Consider the following 18,488-nt stretch of genomic DNA (forward strand, 5'->3'; position numbering starts at 1 on the left):
GAACTCAAGTGCCAGGGGGACCACCACAAAATGGCTGCTGGTACTGGATCCTGTCACAAAAGAAGCCCTGGTCCCAGCCAACATGGCCAGTGCTGGTGATGGCTGTCGTTCTGGGGCAACACCTGGAGGGGCCACACAGGTTCCCCACATCACCTTTTCCCCCTCTGACCCAATCTGTGGACGATTCCATGCGGTGCAGGGGGGGGGGAGGCAAGGGTACCTCAGTTCACTCCTTCCTGTCCCTGGACCCTTGTGGCTTTCTGAGGAGAAAGCGCCTCCCCCCCCCCCCCCGTTGCTCCTTTGGTGCCTGCCTCGCCTCAGGATGTTTTGGTGTGCGTGTGTGTATTTCCCGCCCTCTGGCGTCGCCCCCCAGGAGCGGGGTCTCGCGGTGCCGCGAGGGAAACCCCGAGCTCGGGCGAGAGGCCGGAGCCCAGACCTGGCGGCGACTTGGAGGCCAATTGGCGAGGCGAGGAAGGCAGCGCTCGTTCGCTCGCTCGCTCGCTCCACTGGAATGCTTTCCTCTGAGGAGAGCAGGCTCGCCGCCACTCTACTGCGGCCGGAGAGCAGCGGGCTCTTCGAGGCACCTCTTCCCGCCCTGAAGTCCCTTCTCTTCCTCCGGACTCCCACCCCACCCCGCCGACTTCCCATCTCCCGGCCATTCCTGAGGACAGGCGCCCAAGCTTCTCCTCCAGCTCTCCGCGCCTCGCGCTCTCTCTCGCGCGCCCTCTTCGCCTGGGCGCGCGTTTGTTTTGCCCGTGACGGCGGCGAGGCACCGGAGCGGACTTTGGCAAGGCGAGGGGCCGCCCTTGCGGCGGGCGGGCGGGCGGGCAGCGGCGGCGAGCCCCCGAGGGCAGCCTTGGCGCTTATCTGCTCCGAGGAGCGAGGCAGGCGCGGCCGTGGGCAGGGTCTCCGGGGAGCCGGCGGCAGCTTTATAAGCCGGCGCTCTTCGCGGGGACGGCCTCGTCTGGCGCCAAGATGCCTCCTGTCACCACCTTCCTGCTGCTGCTCTTCCTCGGCGGCGGCGGCGGCGGCGGAGGGGCGCTCGCCCTGGAGGACCCTCTCATGCCCGGAGAATACAACCACACCGAGGAGGGAGCCGTGCAGTTCGCCCAGGACTACAACAGCACCGGCGAGACGGTCTTCTTCGAGAGCGTCGCCGCCAGCTGGAATTACAACACCAACCTGACAGACTTCAACTCCCAGCAGCAGGTAAGCTCCGGCCGCCCAAGCAGACACCTGAGGCGAAGCCCCTGCCCAGCCTCAGCCGCAGCAACCAGACTTTTCTTTTGGGTGCCTCTTTCTCACTTTTCTGCGTCTTCCTTTGGCCCTCCTGTAACTTTGACACTTGAGCCAAGCTGAAAGGTCACAGCACCAGCCTGGGCAAACAGGGGTGCCAACTTGAACAAAATATTGTGGGACCCCCCCCCAGGTAAGCATAGGCAACCACATGACACAGTGCACACTATTTGAATGGCAACGCCCATCAATTTTGTGGGGGTCAGCCAGCCCCCTCAAATGTTTTATTGTGGGGGGAACAGAAGCCCCCACAGCCCTTAGGAGTTGGCTCCTATGGGGCAAAATATCCACCTTCACTTGGGCCTAAAGTTCTTCTTCTGCCCCATAGGAGACAAATCCTAGGGGCCGAGGCCCCTTTGGTCACCCCCCAATAAAATATTTGAGGGGGTCGCCTCTCCAAAGTTGATGGGTGTTGCTGTTCAAATGGTACACATGCGCCATGTCATGTGATCAGTTCTCCGGGCAGAGCTTACCTGTGTGTGTCCCCCAGCCCCAATATTTTATTCAAGTTGACATCCCTGCTCTACCCTGCCACAGTGAACGCAACAGTTTATCTCATCAGTTGCCTCTGATGCCAAGGTGCCAACATATGTGTGTGTAAACTAAATATAATTTACAGTATATTATTATCACGGAATAATATCTGTTGCTTCTAACTTCAGGACCCTGGAGCAAATTCTGGATCTTGAGCAAAGCCTAGACTAGCCTGGGGTTTCCCTGTCTTGATGCTTTTCCCCGTTGCCGCCCGATCTGACCCTGTCTTGTTCATCTTAACATAGAGTCAGATGTTTCCTGCAGTGGGTTTTTCTGGTAGCCTTTTATATCCTGTATACAGTACCTGTCGGGAGTACTGCCATGACATTAAAGATAATCAGCTGTGGTAGTCAACATTTATTTTTGTATGCCCTGCCTTTGTATGCCATTTCTCCTCCTTGTGATGCTGTTGGTGTTCCATTTTGCAGATGGAGAAACTGAGAAAGGTTTCCCTGAGGATGCTTGTTGTTGTTGTTTAGTCGTTTAGTGATGTCTGACTCTTCGTGACCCCATGGACCAGAGCACGCCAGGCACTTCTGTCTTCCACTGCCTCCTGCAGATTGGTCAAACTCATGCTGGTTCGAAAACACTATCCAACCATTTTGTCCTCTGTCGTCCCCTTCTCCTTGGGCCCTCCATCTTTCCCAACATCAGGGTCTTTTCCAGGGAGTCTTCTCTTCTCATGAGGTGGCCAAAGTATTGGAGCCTCAGCTTCACGATGTCCTTCCAGTGAGCACTCAGGGCTGATTTCCTTAATGACCCCCAAACTGAGAAGTCAGAAAACGCAGCGATAGAGAGCTGTGGACACAGTTAAACCTTCAAAGCTCATGGTTTCCCTCAAAGAATTATGGGAGCTGTAGTTTCTCCCTCACAGAGTTACAATTCCCAGCAGTGCTTAACAAACTACAGCGCCCAGAATTATTTGAGGGGGTGGCTGTACTTCAAGCACCGTTTAACGGTATCGTGTGTTCTTGGTGTTCAGCTATTGTTCCCCCCACTCGCTGCCTGAAGTCCCACGCAGAACCTGATTCCTCTTACTGAGGCATTGATCTCTTGTGGCTTCTTCTGTTCCTAGGCTGAGCCAGCATTGGAATGAGGTGGTGAGGGATTGTGGGGAAGAGTGTAAAAACCAGTAAGCCAGGTAATTTGGCTAGAATACCTCTCTATCCAATGGAGAACTAATTACTGATATTCATTACTATAAAATAATGTTGAGAGGGGAGGATGTCCCACAAGTTTAGATAGAAGTTTGGGTGCTGAGGGGAGATGATAAGGGCTGGTGGTTAAATGGACCCTGCATGAACTGGGGTGTGCTCTGGTCCATGGGGTCACGAAGAGTTGGTGCTGTGGGTTAAACCACAGAGCCTAGGACATGCCGATCAGAAGGTTGGCGGTTCAAATCCCCGCGACGGGGTGAGCTCCCGTTGCTTGGTCCCTGCTCCTGCCAACCTAGCAGTTCGAAAGCATGTCAAAGTGCAAGTAGATAAATAGGTACCGCTCCGGCAGGAAGGTAAAAGGCGTTTCCCTGCGCGGCTTAGTCCTGCTGGCCACATGACCTGGAAATCTGTCTGTGGAGAAACGCCGGTTCCCTCAGCCAGTAAAGCGAGATGAGCGCCACAACCCCAGAGTCGGTCACAACTGAACCTAATGACCAGGGGTCCCTTTACCTTTACTTAAACGTCTAAACAACAACAATCCTTGTTCATCCTGCCGCATCTCAAAAAAGGACATTGTAGGGCTGGAAAAGGTGCAGAAAAGAGGAACCAGAATGATTGGTTGCGGTTCACTTCTCCAATGAAGAAAGGTTGCAAGAGTGGTCACTTCCTTCCGATTAGGAAGCAGGCAATTTAAGGATGGGCATATACAGAGGGTTCGATAAGTCTGCATGGTGTGGAGAAAATGGACGGAGATAGGATTTCCTCCCTCTCTCATAATGCCAGAACAGTCCAGTGAAGCTGCATGGTGGGAGATTTAAGAGAAAGAAGAGGAGTCTGCCTAGGTGAACTGCGGAACTCACTGCCACAGGATGTGTTGGCTGTCAGCTTTAGGTGGCTTTAAAAGGGGGTTAGACAAAATCAAGGGTGATAAGGCTATCTATGACTGCCTCCTGCAGGGCCATAATTTGTATCTTGGCACCTGGAGCAAACAATGTGAAATACTTATTTATTACATTTCTATCCAGTGTTTCCTCCAAGGAGCTCAAGATGGTGTACATAATTCTCCTCCCCATTTTCTCCTTACAACAACCCTGTGAGGTAGGTTAGGCTGAGAGTGAGTGAGTGGCCCAAGGTCATTCAATGACCTTCATGGCTTGGGGTGGGTGCATGCAGATTTGAAACCTGGTGTTCCAGGTCCTAGTCTGATGCTTTAACTCAGGCATGTCCAAAGTCCGTCTCAGGGGCCTAATCCAGCTCGCCAGTTGGTTTAATCTGGCCCCTGTGGCAGTTTGTTTTCTGTGGTAAAATCCTAAAAAAAAACCTCAACAACATCAAGCCTAAAAAAAGGTCAACCCACGGCCATTCACTTCATCAAATCTGGCCCTCTTTGGAAAAAGTTTGGACATCACTGCTTTAACTGCTACATTATACCAGCTCTTCTGTCCCTAAGCCAACCGCATATTTTACGACATAAAAAATTAACAGCAGCTGCGACAAAATGATAAACAATTAAATCCATGTAATGTAGATTATTTAATAATATATGACAGTATTGCTAGAATAAATCCAAAAATGGAAAATGGAAGGTATGCTTATTAAATCTCACAGAACACTAAAAAGAATATGGAAAAAAATCACAATATTATACAGATTTATTTAGGATGTAACCCTCCAAGGTTTAGTTGTAGAAAAAAAATGTTTGATCACTTGGTTGAAATTTATTTGTTATGTAATTTCATGTTCAACTGAAAGGATTGTCATATTTGATATAAGGTAAAGGGACCCCTGACCATTAGGTCCAGTCGCGGACGACTCTGGGGTTGCTGCACTCATCTCACTTTATTGGCCGAGGGAGCCGGCATACAGCTTCCGGGTCATGTGGCCAGTATGACTAAGCCGCTTCTGGCGAACCAGAACAGCGCATGGAAACTCTGTTTACCTTCCCGCCGGAGCGGTACCTATTTATCTACTTGCACTTTGTGCTTTCGAATAGCTAGGTTGGCAGGAGCAGGGACCAAGCAACGGGAGCTCACCCTGTTGTGGAGATTCGAACTGCCGACCTTCTGATCGGCAAGCCCTAGGCTCTGCAGCTTAACCCACAGCGCCACTTGCGTCCCTTTGATCCCGGGTAGGTTTTAATTAATTCTCCCTTGCTGAAGCTCCATTCACAGAATGCTACCATAATGTTTACACAGCTGCCACTAACTTGAGTGGTACAGATTATTATTTTCCTTGCAGCGACATCTCACCCCCAACCACAATAATATTTAGTACTGCCCATTACCAATGATTTCGACTAACACATTATTAAAAGAAACAAATTCTGTTTTTGTTAACGTATGTGTGTACGCTGTTGAATTACTTCGCAGAGTTAGCACACCTTTTATTTGTATTATAAAATTTATGTACTGCTTGATTGTAAGGGAAAAAGAAAAAAACTAAAGACCTCAGAGCAGTTTATAAAAAAAGAAAAGCTGGCTGCGTATGAAATAGTTGTTGGCTTAATTCAAAGCAACCACACTCAGACTTTAAGACTGAAAGATAATAAAGTTTATTATAAGTAATACATAATTGGATAATGAAGACTTCCTGTTCTAACTAAGTTGGAGATGCAGAGGAGCCGTGCTTGCCCTTTGACCTCTGCAGGAGAAAGTGTTCCTTCACACAGCACACAGTTCAGCTCAACTCCCACGGGAGACAACGATTGCCACCAACCTGGGCAGCTTTGAAAGAGAACTGGAGAAGAGGAAGAAGAAGAAGAGTTTGGATTTGATATCCCGCTTTATCACTACCCTAAGGAGTCTCAAAGCGGCTAACAATCTCCTTTCCCTTCCTCCCCCACAACAAACACTCTGTGAGCTGAGTGGGGCTGAGAGACTTCAGAGAAGTGTGACTGGCCCAAGGTCACCCAGCAGCTGCATGTGGAGGAGCAGGGAAGCGAACCCGGTTCCCCAGATTACGAGACTACCACTCTTAACCACTACACCACACTGGCTATCAGTTGGTGCTAGCTTTGGCAGCTATGCCGTGCGTCCACAGTCAAAGGTAGTATGCTTCAGAAATGAACGCCAGTTGCTAGAAACCGCACAAAGGGAAAGTGCTCTTGTGCTCTTGGTTTCCCACAGGCATGTGTTTGGCCACTGTGAGAACAGGATGTTGTGGTCTTTGGGCTCATCCAGCAGGCTCGTCTTAGGTTCTTATGAGAGAGGCACAAGAAGATATCTTCTCCTCTTTCTTGACTTCAGAAGTACGAGCGGGGAAGCAAGAAGTTAGGGCAGCAACCCTAAAAACACCAGTCTAGGATCAAAAGAGAGGTCAGCACTGGCAAAGGGCAGTGAGCTCAAAGGTCTAGGGAGCTGGGAGGTACACCGAAAAGAGACGGCAGCCATGAATGCTAGCAGCCCAGGAGAATCTGAGAAACGCTGATTTGTTAATATACTTCTGTAATAAAGACTAATAAATAAACACACAAATGACTGGTGTGTTTGCATGGATCTAAATCACCGGGAAGCAACAGTCCGCTGTGTTTACTCTGCATGTCGTGGCGGAGCGAAGGATCGGCGCAGCTTGAGGGAAACATGCCGGACCCGGAGATCGCTGTAAGCTGGGCTAATTCGGGTCGTAAACCAATTAGCGACGTCACGCCAGTTATCCAACACACCCCTCTATCTCCTTTCTCCCCATGCAAACCCCACCAGCATTAGGTACAAGCTGAGTTGCATCCCAACCGTTTCAACATAGACACCTTACAGTTATCATAGTTATGGTGCCCCCATGAATCAAGGGCCACATTCACCCCATCTTTTTCTTCCAAACCTGCAAAACAGAACGTGATTCTGGGGTGGTGTTACTTCTCGGAATGGACCCTGATTCCAAATACAAGCTTCTGGAAAACAACAGCAGGAAGAAGGTGTTCCTCTTGTGTCCTGTTTGGGGGCTTCCCGTAGGCATCTGCTTGGCCACCTAGTAGAAGGAACAAGTTGGGTGAGATCAAGAAGGGCTCTTGTTATGCACTCTAGTGTGCTGTTTTTGGGCTGCCTAGACAGATCTGTCTGACCACTGTGGAATAAGGTAAAGGTAAAGGGACCCCTGACCAATTAGGTCCGGTCATGGCTGACTCGGGTTGCGGTGCTCATCTCACTTTATTGGCCGAGGGAGCCGGCGTACAGCTTCCAAGTCATGTGGCCAGCATGACTAAGCCGCTTCTGGTGAACCAGAGCAGTGCATAGAAACACCGTTTACCTTCCCGCCGGAGTGGTACCTATTTATCTACTTGCAATTTGACGTGCTTTCGAACTGCTAGGTTGGCAGGAGCAGGGACCGAGCAACGGGAGCTCACCCCGTAGCAGGGATTCGAACCGCCGACCTTCTGATCGGCAAGTCCTAGGCTCTGTGGTTTAACCCACAGCGCCACCCGCGTCCCTTTCACCACTGTATTTCACCACTGTGGAATACAAGATGCTAAATTAGAAGGACTCTTACATTTGGTCTGCAAGGTTTAGCCCTATGTTCTTACTCAAGTGAGCATGCCAACCAGGCAAGCTGGTGCAAGCAAAGGGCATGTAGTGTGAAGTCAAATGGTATGGAATCACTGGGCTGTATTTTCCACCCTGTGCTTCTTCTCCAGGCTGTGGCTGGAAGGTCTGTGTCCAAGGGGAGCAGGTCATGAGTGAAGAGGAAGTTTTGCCACATACTAAAAGCAGATTTCTGTTTTTGATATCTTAGCCTTCTGTTCCAGGTTAAGTAATCCAGAGTGCCCCCACAAGTCAAATTTAGTTCTCATGGTTGGTAATGCAGATTTGAAAGTGCACTCTGTGCAAAAAGCAAAGATGTCCTCAGAAAAGATTAAACATTAAACAGCAGCAGCAGCAGCCTGCTTTGTGGGCCGTTGCAGTTGATTGCCAGCATGGAGGTGGCAGTCTGAGAATTGCTGCAAATGTCTGGCTCCTAGCCTACGTCTTCTGAACTCTTTGCAGCCTCCTCTTTTGATTTCCAAGCACAGGAAGGGAACTTCCTTCAATGTTAGCGCTCACAATGAAGAACGAACTGTTTCCAGCTTACATACAGGATTCTAGGAGCTAACGGAGGAAGAGAGTGTTTAATTGTGTGTTTTAACGGGACAGCAAAGTGACATGGCTTGCCAAAGAACAAATAGAAGTGAGGGCTGGTGGCGTATACATTTTCCAGGCATGCCCTTCCAACAAGTCTAGGTAGTCTAGAGCTGTTTCTTGCACAGTGACTGCACTTCCAGTGCTGGGCTTTTAATTCACGTTCCCACAATGATATTCAAAGTGCATATGTATTCTGTTCTTTGTTGTAAGGTACTACTGTTTGATGCGTAGTTTGTTGTTTCTCAAAGCAGCTTCGTCCTGTCTGCAGTCCATAAGCCATTCCTAATTTGTCTCTTGGATACGGGTGGTGCTGTGGGTTAAATCACAGAGCCTAGGACTTGCCGATCAGACAGTTGGCGGTTCGAATCCCCGTGACGGGATGAGCTCCCATCGCTCGGTCCCTGCTCCTGCCAACCTAGCAGTTTGAAAGCACATCAAAGTGCAAGTAGATAAATAGGCAGGAAGGTAAACGGCGTTTCCGTGCGCTGCTGTGGTTCACCAGAAGCGGCTTAGTCATGCTGGCCACATGACCCGGAAGCTGTACGCCGGCTCCCTCAGCCAATAAAGCAAGATGAGCACTGCAACCCCAGAGTTGGTCATGACTGGACCTAATGGTCAGGGGTCCCTTTACCTTTACCTTTTCTCTAGCCAAGATGTGAACAACTTTGTACAGGGCAAAGACATCCCTGCACATCAACACCCCTCGGTGTGTTCACTGTGCTCTAAAGTTGTAATGTGAACACATGCCTTTTGACTGCTTTGTGCAGTGGGCAGAAGATGAGGTGGACTTTTCCTTCCCTGTATGTCTTTTGGGGATATTTTCTTCTCACACAAAGGGCAAAGGAATTGATGTTGCAGGGGAGCTAGGAGAAGCCAGGTGGCATGCAAAGGGGCTAGCCAAGAAGAGAGAGAGGCTAAGCAAGAATGGAAGGTGTTGGAAACATGGAGGAGGTTTAAATGTCGAATCCTGGTACAGTAGAGTATTGTCAATAGTGTTAGCTGGGAAACTGACATGCCAACCCAAAACTGCCAGAGGAAACACTAGTCCCTTATTATTTTATAATAATTTTGTAAAGAAACAAGAAAGTGACTGTTATGTACTGAAGTTCTCACCCTGAGCCAGCAGCGGGATATTGTAGATAGTTTTCACTCAGGTCCACATATGCAAATAAGGGATTGAAAGTGACATTCAGTGATTGGATAGTTACAGAAAGTGGTGACTGTTGCGTTGTAGTGGAGCTCTATATAAGCAGACTGGCTGAACCCTTCAGTTCAGTTCTGTTCTGGCCTGTGAATAAACAAGAGCTGTTTGAAGAATCGCTGTGTCGTCTGATATGTTCACCCACAACTTAACAGTGACAGAAATCTCCCTCAGCGTATATAAGAATGTGACAAGACCTTTTGGAATTATTTTTTCAAATGTTTATCACAAGATATTGTACATGCTGGTACACTGATCAGAATGTGTGATTTGTTGTTATATGAGTTCCTTAGTTTATTCTTCTTTTATTTGAAAAATAAGGGGGGAAACCCCTAATTTAAAAAGAAGAGAGATGCTAGAAGACTTGAGGATTTGGGATGGGGCCAGGGGTATTAGTAGTGCTATTTTGCTAGAAAAAGAAGTGCCAGAACTCATCACCAGAACGCCTGCCTTGTTCTCTTTTAATGGCAATGGCGCCCACCTGAGAGGTGCTGGAACTGAGTTCCGGCGAGTTCCAGCTGAAAAAAAGCCCTGGGTATTTGTCTATGAAAAGGTTGTCATGGACCCCAGCAGAGGCTGACGGCCAGTGTGGATGTGTGGTGGAGTTCAATGACAAGACTGTGTGTGTGTGTGTGTGTGTGTGTGTGTGTGTGACTGAGCATCAGTTTTTTGTCTTGCTCTTCTTGCGGGATATTGGAGACAGGCACAACAAGAAGTAGTGCAGAAAAGAGACCCCTCAGATTTTTGAGATGACGTTTCATATTTGAGGTCAGGAACTAGTTTCCTCCCCAGACGGGATAAATATTTTGCCACCCCACCCCAACCCTCAGCTTTTATCTGTGGCACTTATGAGCCACACACAGGACACAGCACTCTCAGCTAAAGCTGCACAGATTTCTGTGATAGGAAAATTTCTCATTGAAATCAGTGAAACCTGAAAGTAACTAACAACAGGTGCGTTGTGACAGATGAGGTTAAATAGCATCCTCTTCTCCCTCCCTCTGTCTGGCAGGACACCTGTATTATACACTAAACAATCTGCAGTCAGATGGGGCCAAAATACTTCTGACCATTGTGTGACCTTCCACCATCTTGCTCAACAAAGTACTAAGTGCCCCAATAAACATCTTTATGTGGCTTTTGTGAACTTTAGCTATGGCATGGGATTCAGCTGATAGAAATCACTTATGGTGCAAGTTAGGTAACGCTAATACAGTATAGATAACCGCCTATTGGCAGAAGCCTGGATAGTTATATGTCAAGAGTGGAAAAAGCCAGATTCCTCGCTATCACGAGACTCTTGGAGAGACAAAGATATGGAACGCTGATTTATTTAAATATTTATAAGCCACACCTTCATGAAAGAACAGCAAAAAAAATCAATAAATGCTGGTTGGTTAAAAAAAGGGGGCGGCGAATTCACATTGTGATGGTTAATCTAAGATTACCAGACGTCCCCGTATCCCAGATTTTCAAATCAGTCCCCATACAAAATCTATTGAAGTTGAAAAGTGTCCCCAGATTCATTGAAAAAAATCTGGTACCCTTAAGTTAATCATAGCTCATATGGTTAAACGAACTAATATAATAAGGGTCAGAGAAGGCAGGCAACAGAATAATAATTTTGTTCATTTTATTCTGGAATAACAAAATACAGGATGCATTTAACGCACACACCTTGAAATATAGATTAACTTACTTCAAACTTAGCAAGTTACACACAATTTTTTTTGGGAGGGGTATGTTTGATGTGATTTTAGTAGAATCATTTTGTATAACTAATTTATAACTGTTATGCAAATTTGGGGAAGTAATGAAAATTTCAGTATATCACTTCCAGCCTTTAATGGAACTTAATGGAAAAAATATAGATGGAAGCAAAATAAACGGTTCAGGTTTTGTTTGGGGCAGGAAAATGGGCCGGGATGATTTTTTGCATATTATGAATTTGGAATCTCTACAGAATTTTTTTTTAACACAGTTTCCTCTCTTAGTCCTTCATCAACTCTTATTTATGCAGAAGTTGCACTTTAACTGTGGTCCAAGTCCAGAATGCTATAATTAACTCTTTTTTAAATTCTGAAACTCTTCCAATAGATACCTTTCTAAATGTTATCTTCAGACACAATAAGAGACTTGCTCTATTTCCACAAAGTCTTTGGTCACCCTTAATGTAGATGTTAAACTCAAAGATAAAATTTCTTTTTAAAGAAAGCACGTTGTCTGTTAGAGCAATAATTTCAAGTTCAGAAATTTCCTGGTGACTTTTGATGTATATAAATGACGATATTTGTTTCATATTTGTTTCATCTTTTCCTATTTTTTATAATAATTTTTATTAGTTTTCAATTACAGTGGTACCTTGGTTTTCGAACAGAATGCGTTTTGGGAGCCTGTTCATCTCCTGGAACCGTTTGAAAACCAAAGCATGGCTTCTGATTGGCTGCAGGAGCATCCTGCAGCAAATTGGAAGCCGCGCTGGACGTTCGGCTTCTGGAAATCGTTCGAAAACTGGAACACTCACTTCCAGGTTTTGATCGTTCAGGAGCTGATTTGTTTGAGAACCAAGGCATTCGGCTTCCAAGGTACAACTGTACAGTCCAATAACAGCCTAATTATAACAATACCAATTTATAATACAATTATTAATACCAATTCAGAGCTAAAGAGCAGAGTTTCCCTAGGAAAGGAGCAGAGCAAGGGGAAAACCACTTGGATCTGGGCCTAGAAAGCATGAGTCAAACGCAAACCGCTTGGACTCACGCTTTCTAGGCGTGGGTCAAGCGAAAGTGTAGGTGAGCTCTAGTCTTGACTTCCAATTGCAGGACGTGGCTTGACTCATTTTATGGAGACATCTGAAGCTGTTTGTCTGCAATCTGCTTTCTGCTGGGTTCATGCTCTCTGCTTATGGTGAATTGTGGTGTGGATTGCCAGTAAGCAAATCTGTGGGGTGGATGAGCTGTTCAGATCTGGTGCTGCCCCCCAAGACCTCTCCAGCCCTGCCAGTCAACTCTAGATCACCTATTTATGAATCCAGATTTCTCTCCTCAGTTTAAGTGGCTACAGTTTGTGACTGTGATCATGTTTTATTTATTTTGCTCTCAGGCACCGAACACAGTTTACATTGATTGGGGATTTAGACTGTTTTGAGGAAGTGTAGCCAGTTTTATACTAACTACAGAGCGAGCTGATGGCCTCATGCTGTACCAGTGCTCCCATTGGGGATTAAAATAAGACAAGGTGGCCCTGTCAGAGATTGGTGGAGAAGCTGTAAATAAAGGCTAATGAGGTATAAGATTAGGCATCGCCATTGTGAAGTCTATATTTCTAGCCCATCAACTGGTTTCAGGCAAAGTAACTCTACAGATAACAAAGGCAACTGAGATTGGCTTTATTAAATATATTTCAAGACAAGAGTCTGGATGAATAAAGAATTAATAAACCATTTATTATAAGACGTGAGATACAACACAACCAGAAACGGGGAAGTCCTTTCTGGCAAAAGGATAGGCCAGTCTGGGAAACTGCCGTCCTTGAGAGAATAACAAAGAAGCTATGGTTGACACATAGATCAAGAAAGATCTATGTGTGGGTTAATTTCACAACATATGCCAGTACTTCAGGAAATGAACAATCCACGCATCAGTGTTTTGCTCAACATGGTTGATCTACATTTATATTCAAACATATATATGGTGTTGTTCTACTAATGAACACAGGAAGTGGGTTCAAAGTGAAGATTAATTTATCTTCACCTTGAACCCACTTCCTGTATTCGTTAGTAGAACAACACTTTATATTGCTTCATTGGTAACCTAATAGGAAAAATGACTATTACTCATACTTAACGTAAGCACAACCATAAGGGCTCCTGATGAGGCATTCAGCTACGCGATGTTGAATGTTATCTGTTAACTCTGTTAACTCCTGCTTCCCCTTTGTTTTGTTTTTTGTTTAAACCAAATCACGAACCAAAAACTTCTGTGTTGGCCACTGAAGATGAACCATATGTTGTAGATATTACTGACATTTTATTGTGCTGTTTTTGCAATACGCAGACGACGTGAGAGGACTTGGGACTATTGAGGGGGTATACAGTTGCAGGCACAATCTTGATAAAGGCCGCAACCAGGAGCAAAGGGCTAAAGCCCTCTACCTTACACGCTAGGGTCCTAATCCAGATTATCTTGGACCATTTGTGTCCTAGGACCCAAAAAATAAATATATTTTTAAGGCACAGCTACATGGCCCAGATACAGTGGTACCTCGGATTAAGTACTTAATTCGTGCCGGAGGTCCATACTTAACCTGAAACTGTTCTTAACCTGAAGCATCACTTTAGCTAATGGGGCCTCCTGCCGCTGCCGCCGCGCTGCTGGAGCACGATTTCTGTTCTCATCCTGAAGCAAAGTTCTTAACCTGAAGCACTATTTCTGGGTTAGCAGAGTCTGTAACCTGAAGCGTATGTAACCTGAAGCTTATGTAACCCGAGGTACCACTGTAATGTGTGCTCTATGGACTGTTGGCTGGCTTTGGCTGGGAATAAAAAAATTTCAGGGGTGGAGGTCTGGCTGGGAAAGACGGCAAGTTGACAACAGGATTGTTTAGGTTTATGAAACAAGCTGAAATATGAAATATGAAATATGGCTGTTAATTCCACCCCCAGCTGATTTTGTTTGTTATTGTTTAGTCGTTTAGTCGTGTCCGACTCTTCGTCACCCCATGGACCAGAGCACGCCAGGCACTCCTGTCTTCCACTGCCTCCCGCAGTTTGGTCAATCTCATGTTCGTAGCTTCGAGAACACTGTCCATCCATCCCGTCCCCTTCTCCTTGCGCCCTCAGTCATTCCCAACATCAGGGTCTTTTCCAGGGAGTCTACTCTTCTCATGAGGTGGGCCAAAGTAGATTTTAATATTGTGTTATTTTTATTTTGTGTAACACACCCTGGGACCTTATGGGAAAAGGGCAGGTTAGAAATGCGATGGAACAAATAAATAGATGGAAATGTGGTCATAGGCTCAGTAATTAGTGTGGTTGCAGACTGCAGCTCTGCCACAAATCCCTATTTTCTTGGAATCCTTCAGTTCTGTCACCCTAGCCTTTCAAAGCTCTGGTGGAGGAGGGAACACTCTTATCTTAAGCAAAAAATGATGTACTGGAACTGATGGATTTCAGCATGCAAATAGGCTTGGTACACAGGATTTCCTTTCTATTTATTTTTGGCACAGTTTGCCCATATTTCTGCTCAGGCTTTCTGTTTGTTGTTTCGTAACTCTCAATTACCTGCTACATTGGGAGTTTGTTTTCCCTACGAAGTGGCATGTTATTTTTGGAAATTGCCTCCTAATCTGCAAGGAAGCACATTTCCTGGTTACAAAGTTAGCATCCATCCACCACCTTCTGATTTGGTAGCTATATTTTTCCTGGACTTCAGTTTACTCTAGCATGCAGTTTTTGTATGAGATTGGGAAACTCTTACACTTGTGGACTTCTTGTTACATTTTGAGGACCTATTCTTTCATATCCTTGAGGTATCCAGACCTAGAGGTTACAGCTGATTTGATTCCCTTTCTGTTGTCAGCTAGAAGTGGAATTTAAAACGGTGATCCTTTTATCCTGTTTACTCAGAAGTAGGGATGGGTGAAATTGGCAATTCTGGGTTCTCTCTATTTTTCATTGTTCCAACCTTAAGCTCACATTTCCACATTAGTTTGCCATTCAAACAAACAAAACCTCATGAAAATTCATCCACATTTTAGTGCAAATCTCTCCAAATTTACATATTTTGTATGTAATTTTGTCTAATATACATATTTTTGCAGACCATTTTTTCTTAATATAATGGGTTGTTGTATGTAATTTTCACTAATATATGCCTTTTTGTACACGTTACTTGACCGGAGATTTCAAAGGACGGCTGTGGTTTGTTTTCTCTTCCTGTTTTGGAAAATGCAATTCATCTTTAAAAGCAGATTGAATCAAATTTCTACACCATCCCTAGTCAAAAGCAAATAGCATTCAGCAGCACCCTGCAACTTTGATTAAACACTTCCTCCTTGCAGCTTTTGCCTCCAATTGCTTCCTGTTAAAGTGGCATGGCATTAGTGATGAGCTGTCCTTTAATTAGTAAGATCTCATTCCTTGGGGTGGGGGTGGGGAGCTTCAAACAGTCTTTCCCTCTCATTGTTTTTTCCTTTTTTTATTTTATGGTGAAATACTGTCATTTCACACTTTAATAAAGGAAAAGGAAAACCTCAGTAAATCAAGCCACTCTCTTGCAGGGAACAGGAACTAACCAGTTAATGGTCAACGGCACTAATGCAACGCCGTCCTGAACAGGAAGCAATTAGAGACAGAAGTACCGTATTTTTCGCTCTATAAGACACACCAGACCACAAGATGCACCTAGTTTTTGGAGGAGGAAAACAAGAAAAAAAAGATTCTGAATCTCAGAAGCCAGAACAGCAAGAGGGATCGCTGCGCAGTGAAAGCAGCAATCCCTCTTGGTGTTCTGGCTTCTGGGACAGCTGCGCAGCCTGCATTCGCTCCATAAGACGCACACACATTTCCCCTTACTTTTTAGGAGGGAAAAAGTGAGTCTTGTGGAGCAAAAAATTACGCTATATAAAAACTCCAATACAAGCTGGCGCCGCAGTTGCATTGGCGGGAGGAGGGGGGGAGAGGCAGGTAGGAATCATCACCATAGGCCTGAAAATGATGGGAGGAGAACAGCAGCCACAGCAATTTAAATGCAGCAGGTTGGCCGTAACATTGCCTGGATTCCACATAACAAGCAAGTGGTTGCAGACTAAATCACTAGTGTGGAATAAACTAGGAAGCTACAATGGTAGTACAGTAGTACCTTGGGTTACATACACTTCAGGTTGCATACGCTTCAGGTTACAGACTCCACTAACCCAGAAATAGTGCTTCAGGTTAAGAACTTTGCTTCAGGATGAGAACAGAAATCGTGCAGCAGCGGTGCAGCGGCAGCGGGAGGCCGCATTAGCTAAAGTGGTGCTTCAGGTTAAGAACAGTTTCAGGTTAAGAACGGACCTCGGGAACAAATTAAGCATGTAACCAAAGGTACCACTGTATAGGGGAACTCTTGAGGTGTTTTGTAGCAGGAGGGTCTAGGACAGAGTCCTGGATCAAAGTGATAATCCAAAAGGCTTACAGTGGTACCTGAAGTGTCTGTAACCTGAGGTACCACTACTATAAATAGAGCCCTCATTTATTCATTTCAGGGGGTGGGGAGTGGGAAGCTGTCCACATTTCTGCCTTGGCTCATACATATCTTCAGATGGAGTGAAATGTGCATTTAGAACCGAGTGTACAATAATTTTTTTTAATGTGTTTGCATCTGTACAATTCACCCACACCACCTGTTTTGATCTGATCTACTTCTTTTATGATAAGGGCTTCCTCCAGCTGTAGGTTTTGGGTTATTCTGGGCAGTCCCTGGGGACGTGGGGGCACTTCTGATCTTCCTACTCCCTAACTCCTTGATCTGTGATGAGAACTATATCTGGCAGATTATGCTGCTACTGCTCTCTTTTCGGCTTCTTAAAAATATATATTTAAAAGTATTACAGGGGGAAAGAAGGGAGGATTCTGGTGATAACAGATTCACCCCTTATTATAAAAAAATAAAAATAACAACCGTTTTGCTGTTATATTTCAAAATTTCAGAAAAGATACTGACAGAAGGGTATAGTCTCTGTTAAATGTGAGAAAGCTTTTACTTATTACATTGTAAATTATTGGTTATTGTTGGATGGAAAGGCCTTCTTGCAAAATTTGAAAACGTAATGTTGATAATAAATAAATATTGTGGAAGATCCATGTCTAAAAAGTGTGCTGTTGGTTTAAACCTGAAACTGCAATAATAATGGAGAGAATGAAATTCCCCAGCTTCACTGCCAGCACCCATAGGTGCTTCAAAGCCAGCCAAAACTAAACATTTACTGTATTTTTCGTCCCATAGGATGCACCTAGTTTTTTTGGGGGGAAATAAAGGAAAAAAAATTCCCCTTTATTTCCCCCCCAAAAGCAGGTCGGGGAAACCAAACCAGGTCGAGGAACAGCGGGATGGCGGCGCTGCACCTCCCTGCTGTCCCCCGAGCTTGTGGGGCTGGCCGATGTCTGTCCGGCACGCGGGGCGCTCTGCTTCAGGGTGCCCCGCGCGCCGGGCGGCAGGCTGCTATCTGCAGCGTGGGGGGCCCTGTGGGGAACTCCTGCAGGGCTCCCCATGCTGCGGATGTATGCCCGGCGTGAGGGGCGCTCTGCTTCAAGGCAGGCTGCTATCCACAGCGTGGGGAGCCCTGCGGGGAACTCCCGCAGTGCTGCCTAGGCTGTGGATGTGTTCCCGAAGTGCCGGTCGCTCTGCTTTCAGGGCGCCCGACGCTCTGGGAAGCAGGCTGCGGATGTCTTCCTGAAGCCTGGAGGGCAAGAGGGGTCAGTGCGCACCGACCCCTCTCGCTCTCCAAGCTTCAGCGAAAGCCTGCATTCGCCCCATAGGACGCACCCAGATTTCCCCTTCATTCTTGGAGGGGAAAAAGTGCGTCCTATAGGGCGAAAAATACTGTAGCTCTGTTGGTTACAGTGTGGTGCTGATAACACCAAGGTTGCAGGTTCGAATCCCTGCATGGAACAGCTGCATATTCCTGCATTGCAGGGGGTTGGACTAGATGATCCTCAGGGTCCCTTCCAACTCTACAGTTCTATGATTCTGTCACTGTGCTTTTGCTATCCTCAGGAAAGAGCACAATGGAGCTACCACAATCTCCTTTCCTGATTTTTAAGGGCTGAAAAATGCAGTAATGGCAGGCAGTGGTGTGCTGAACACACACACACACACACACACACACAGTTATTTAATGAGACAATAAATTGCAATTAAAATTTTTCAGAAGGGGGAGAATATTTTAGTGAAATTCTCATGAGCCAGGTGCAGGGTTTTTGTTGCACTTACTTTACTTTTGGGGTGGCAAAGCGGTGCTCTGGAGCACCCTTTCGCCCACCCTACAAATCAGCTTGCCAGTGGTCTGCACCCTGCAGCCCTCCCAGGTGCACATACTGCATGAGATCATTCCTTCCCATGTGGCATTTTCAGATGAGAACGTGTGGGCAGCCAGGGAAGCGGCGGAGGAAAAATGCACCTGCCACGCTTGACCTCCTTGAAATAA

The 18,488-nt window shown here is 46.1% G+C and overlaps 1 protein-coding gene across 1 annotated transcript in view; it reads left to right on the top strand.

The window, feature by feature from the left end:
• Positions 1–243: 243 nt before the first annotated feature.
• Positions 244–18,488, top strand: part of ACE (angiotensin I converting enzyme) — a 69,493-nt gene continuing 51,248 nt past the window's right edge. The window contains exon 1 of the mRNA XM_083709052.1: positions 244–1,209. Coding sequence (XP_083565178.1) covers positions 976–1,209 — 234 coding nt within the window. The 5' untranslated portion in view covers positions 244–975. The remainder of the gene's footprint in view (positions 1,210–18,488) is intronic.

The sequence above is a fragment of the Podarcis gaigeae genome (assembly GCF_964106915.1).
Source record: "Podarcis gaigeae genome assembly, chromosome: 13".
Lineage (NCBI taxonomy): Eukaryota > Metazoa > Chordata > Lepidosauria > Squamata > Lacertidae > Podarcis > Podarcis gaigeae.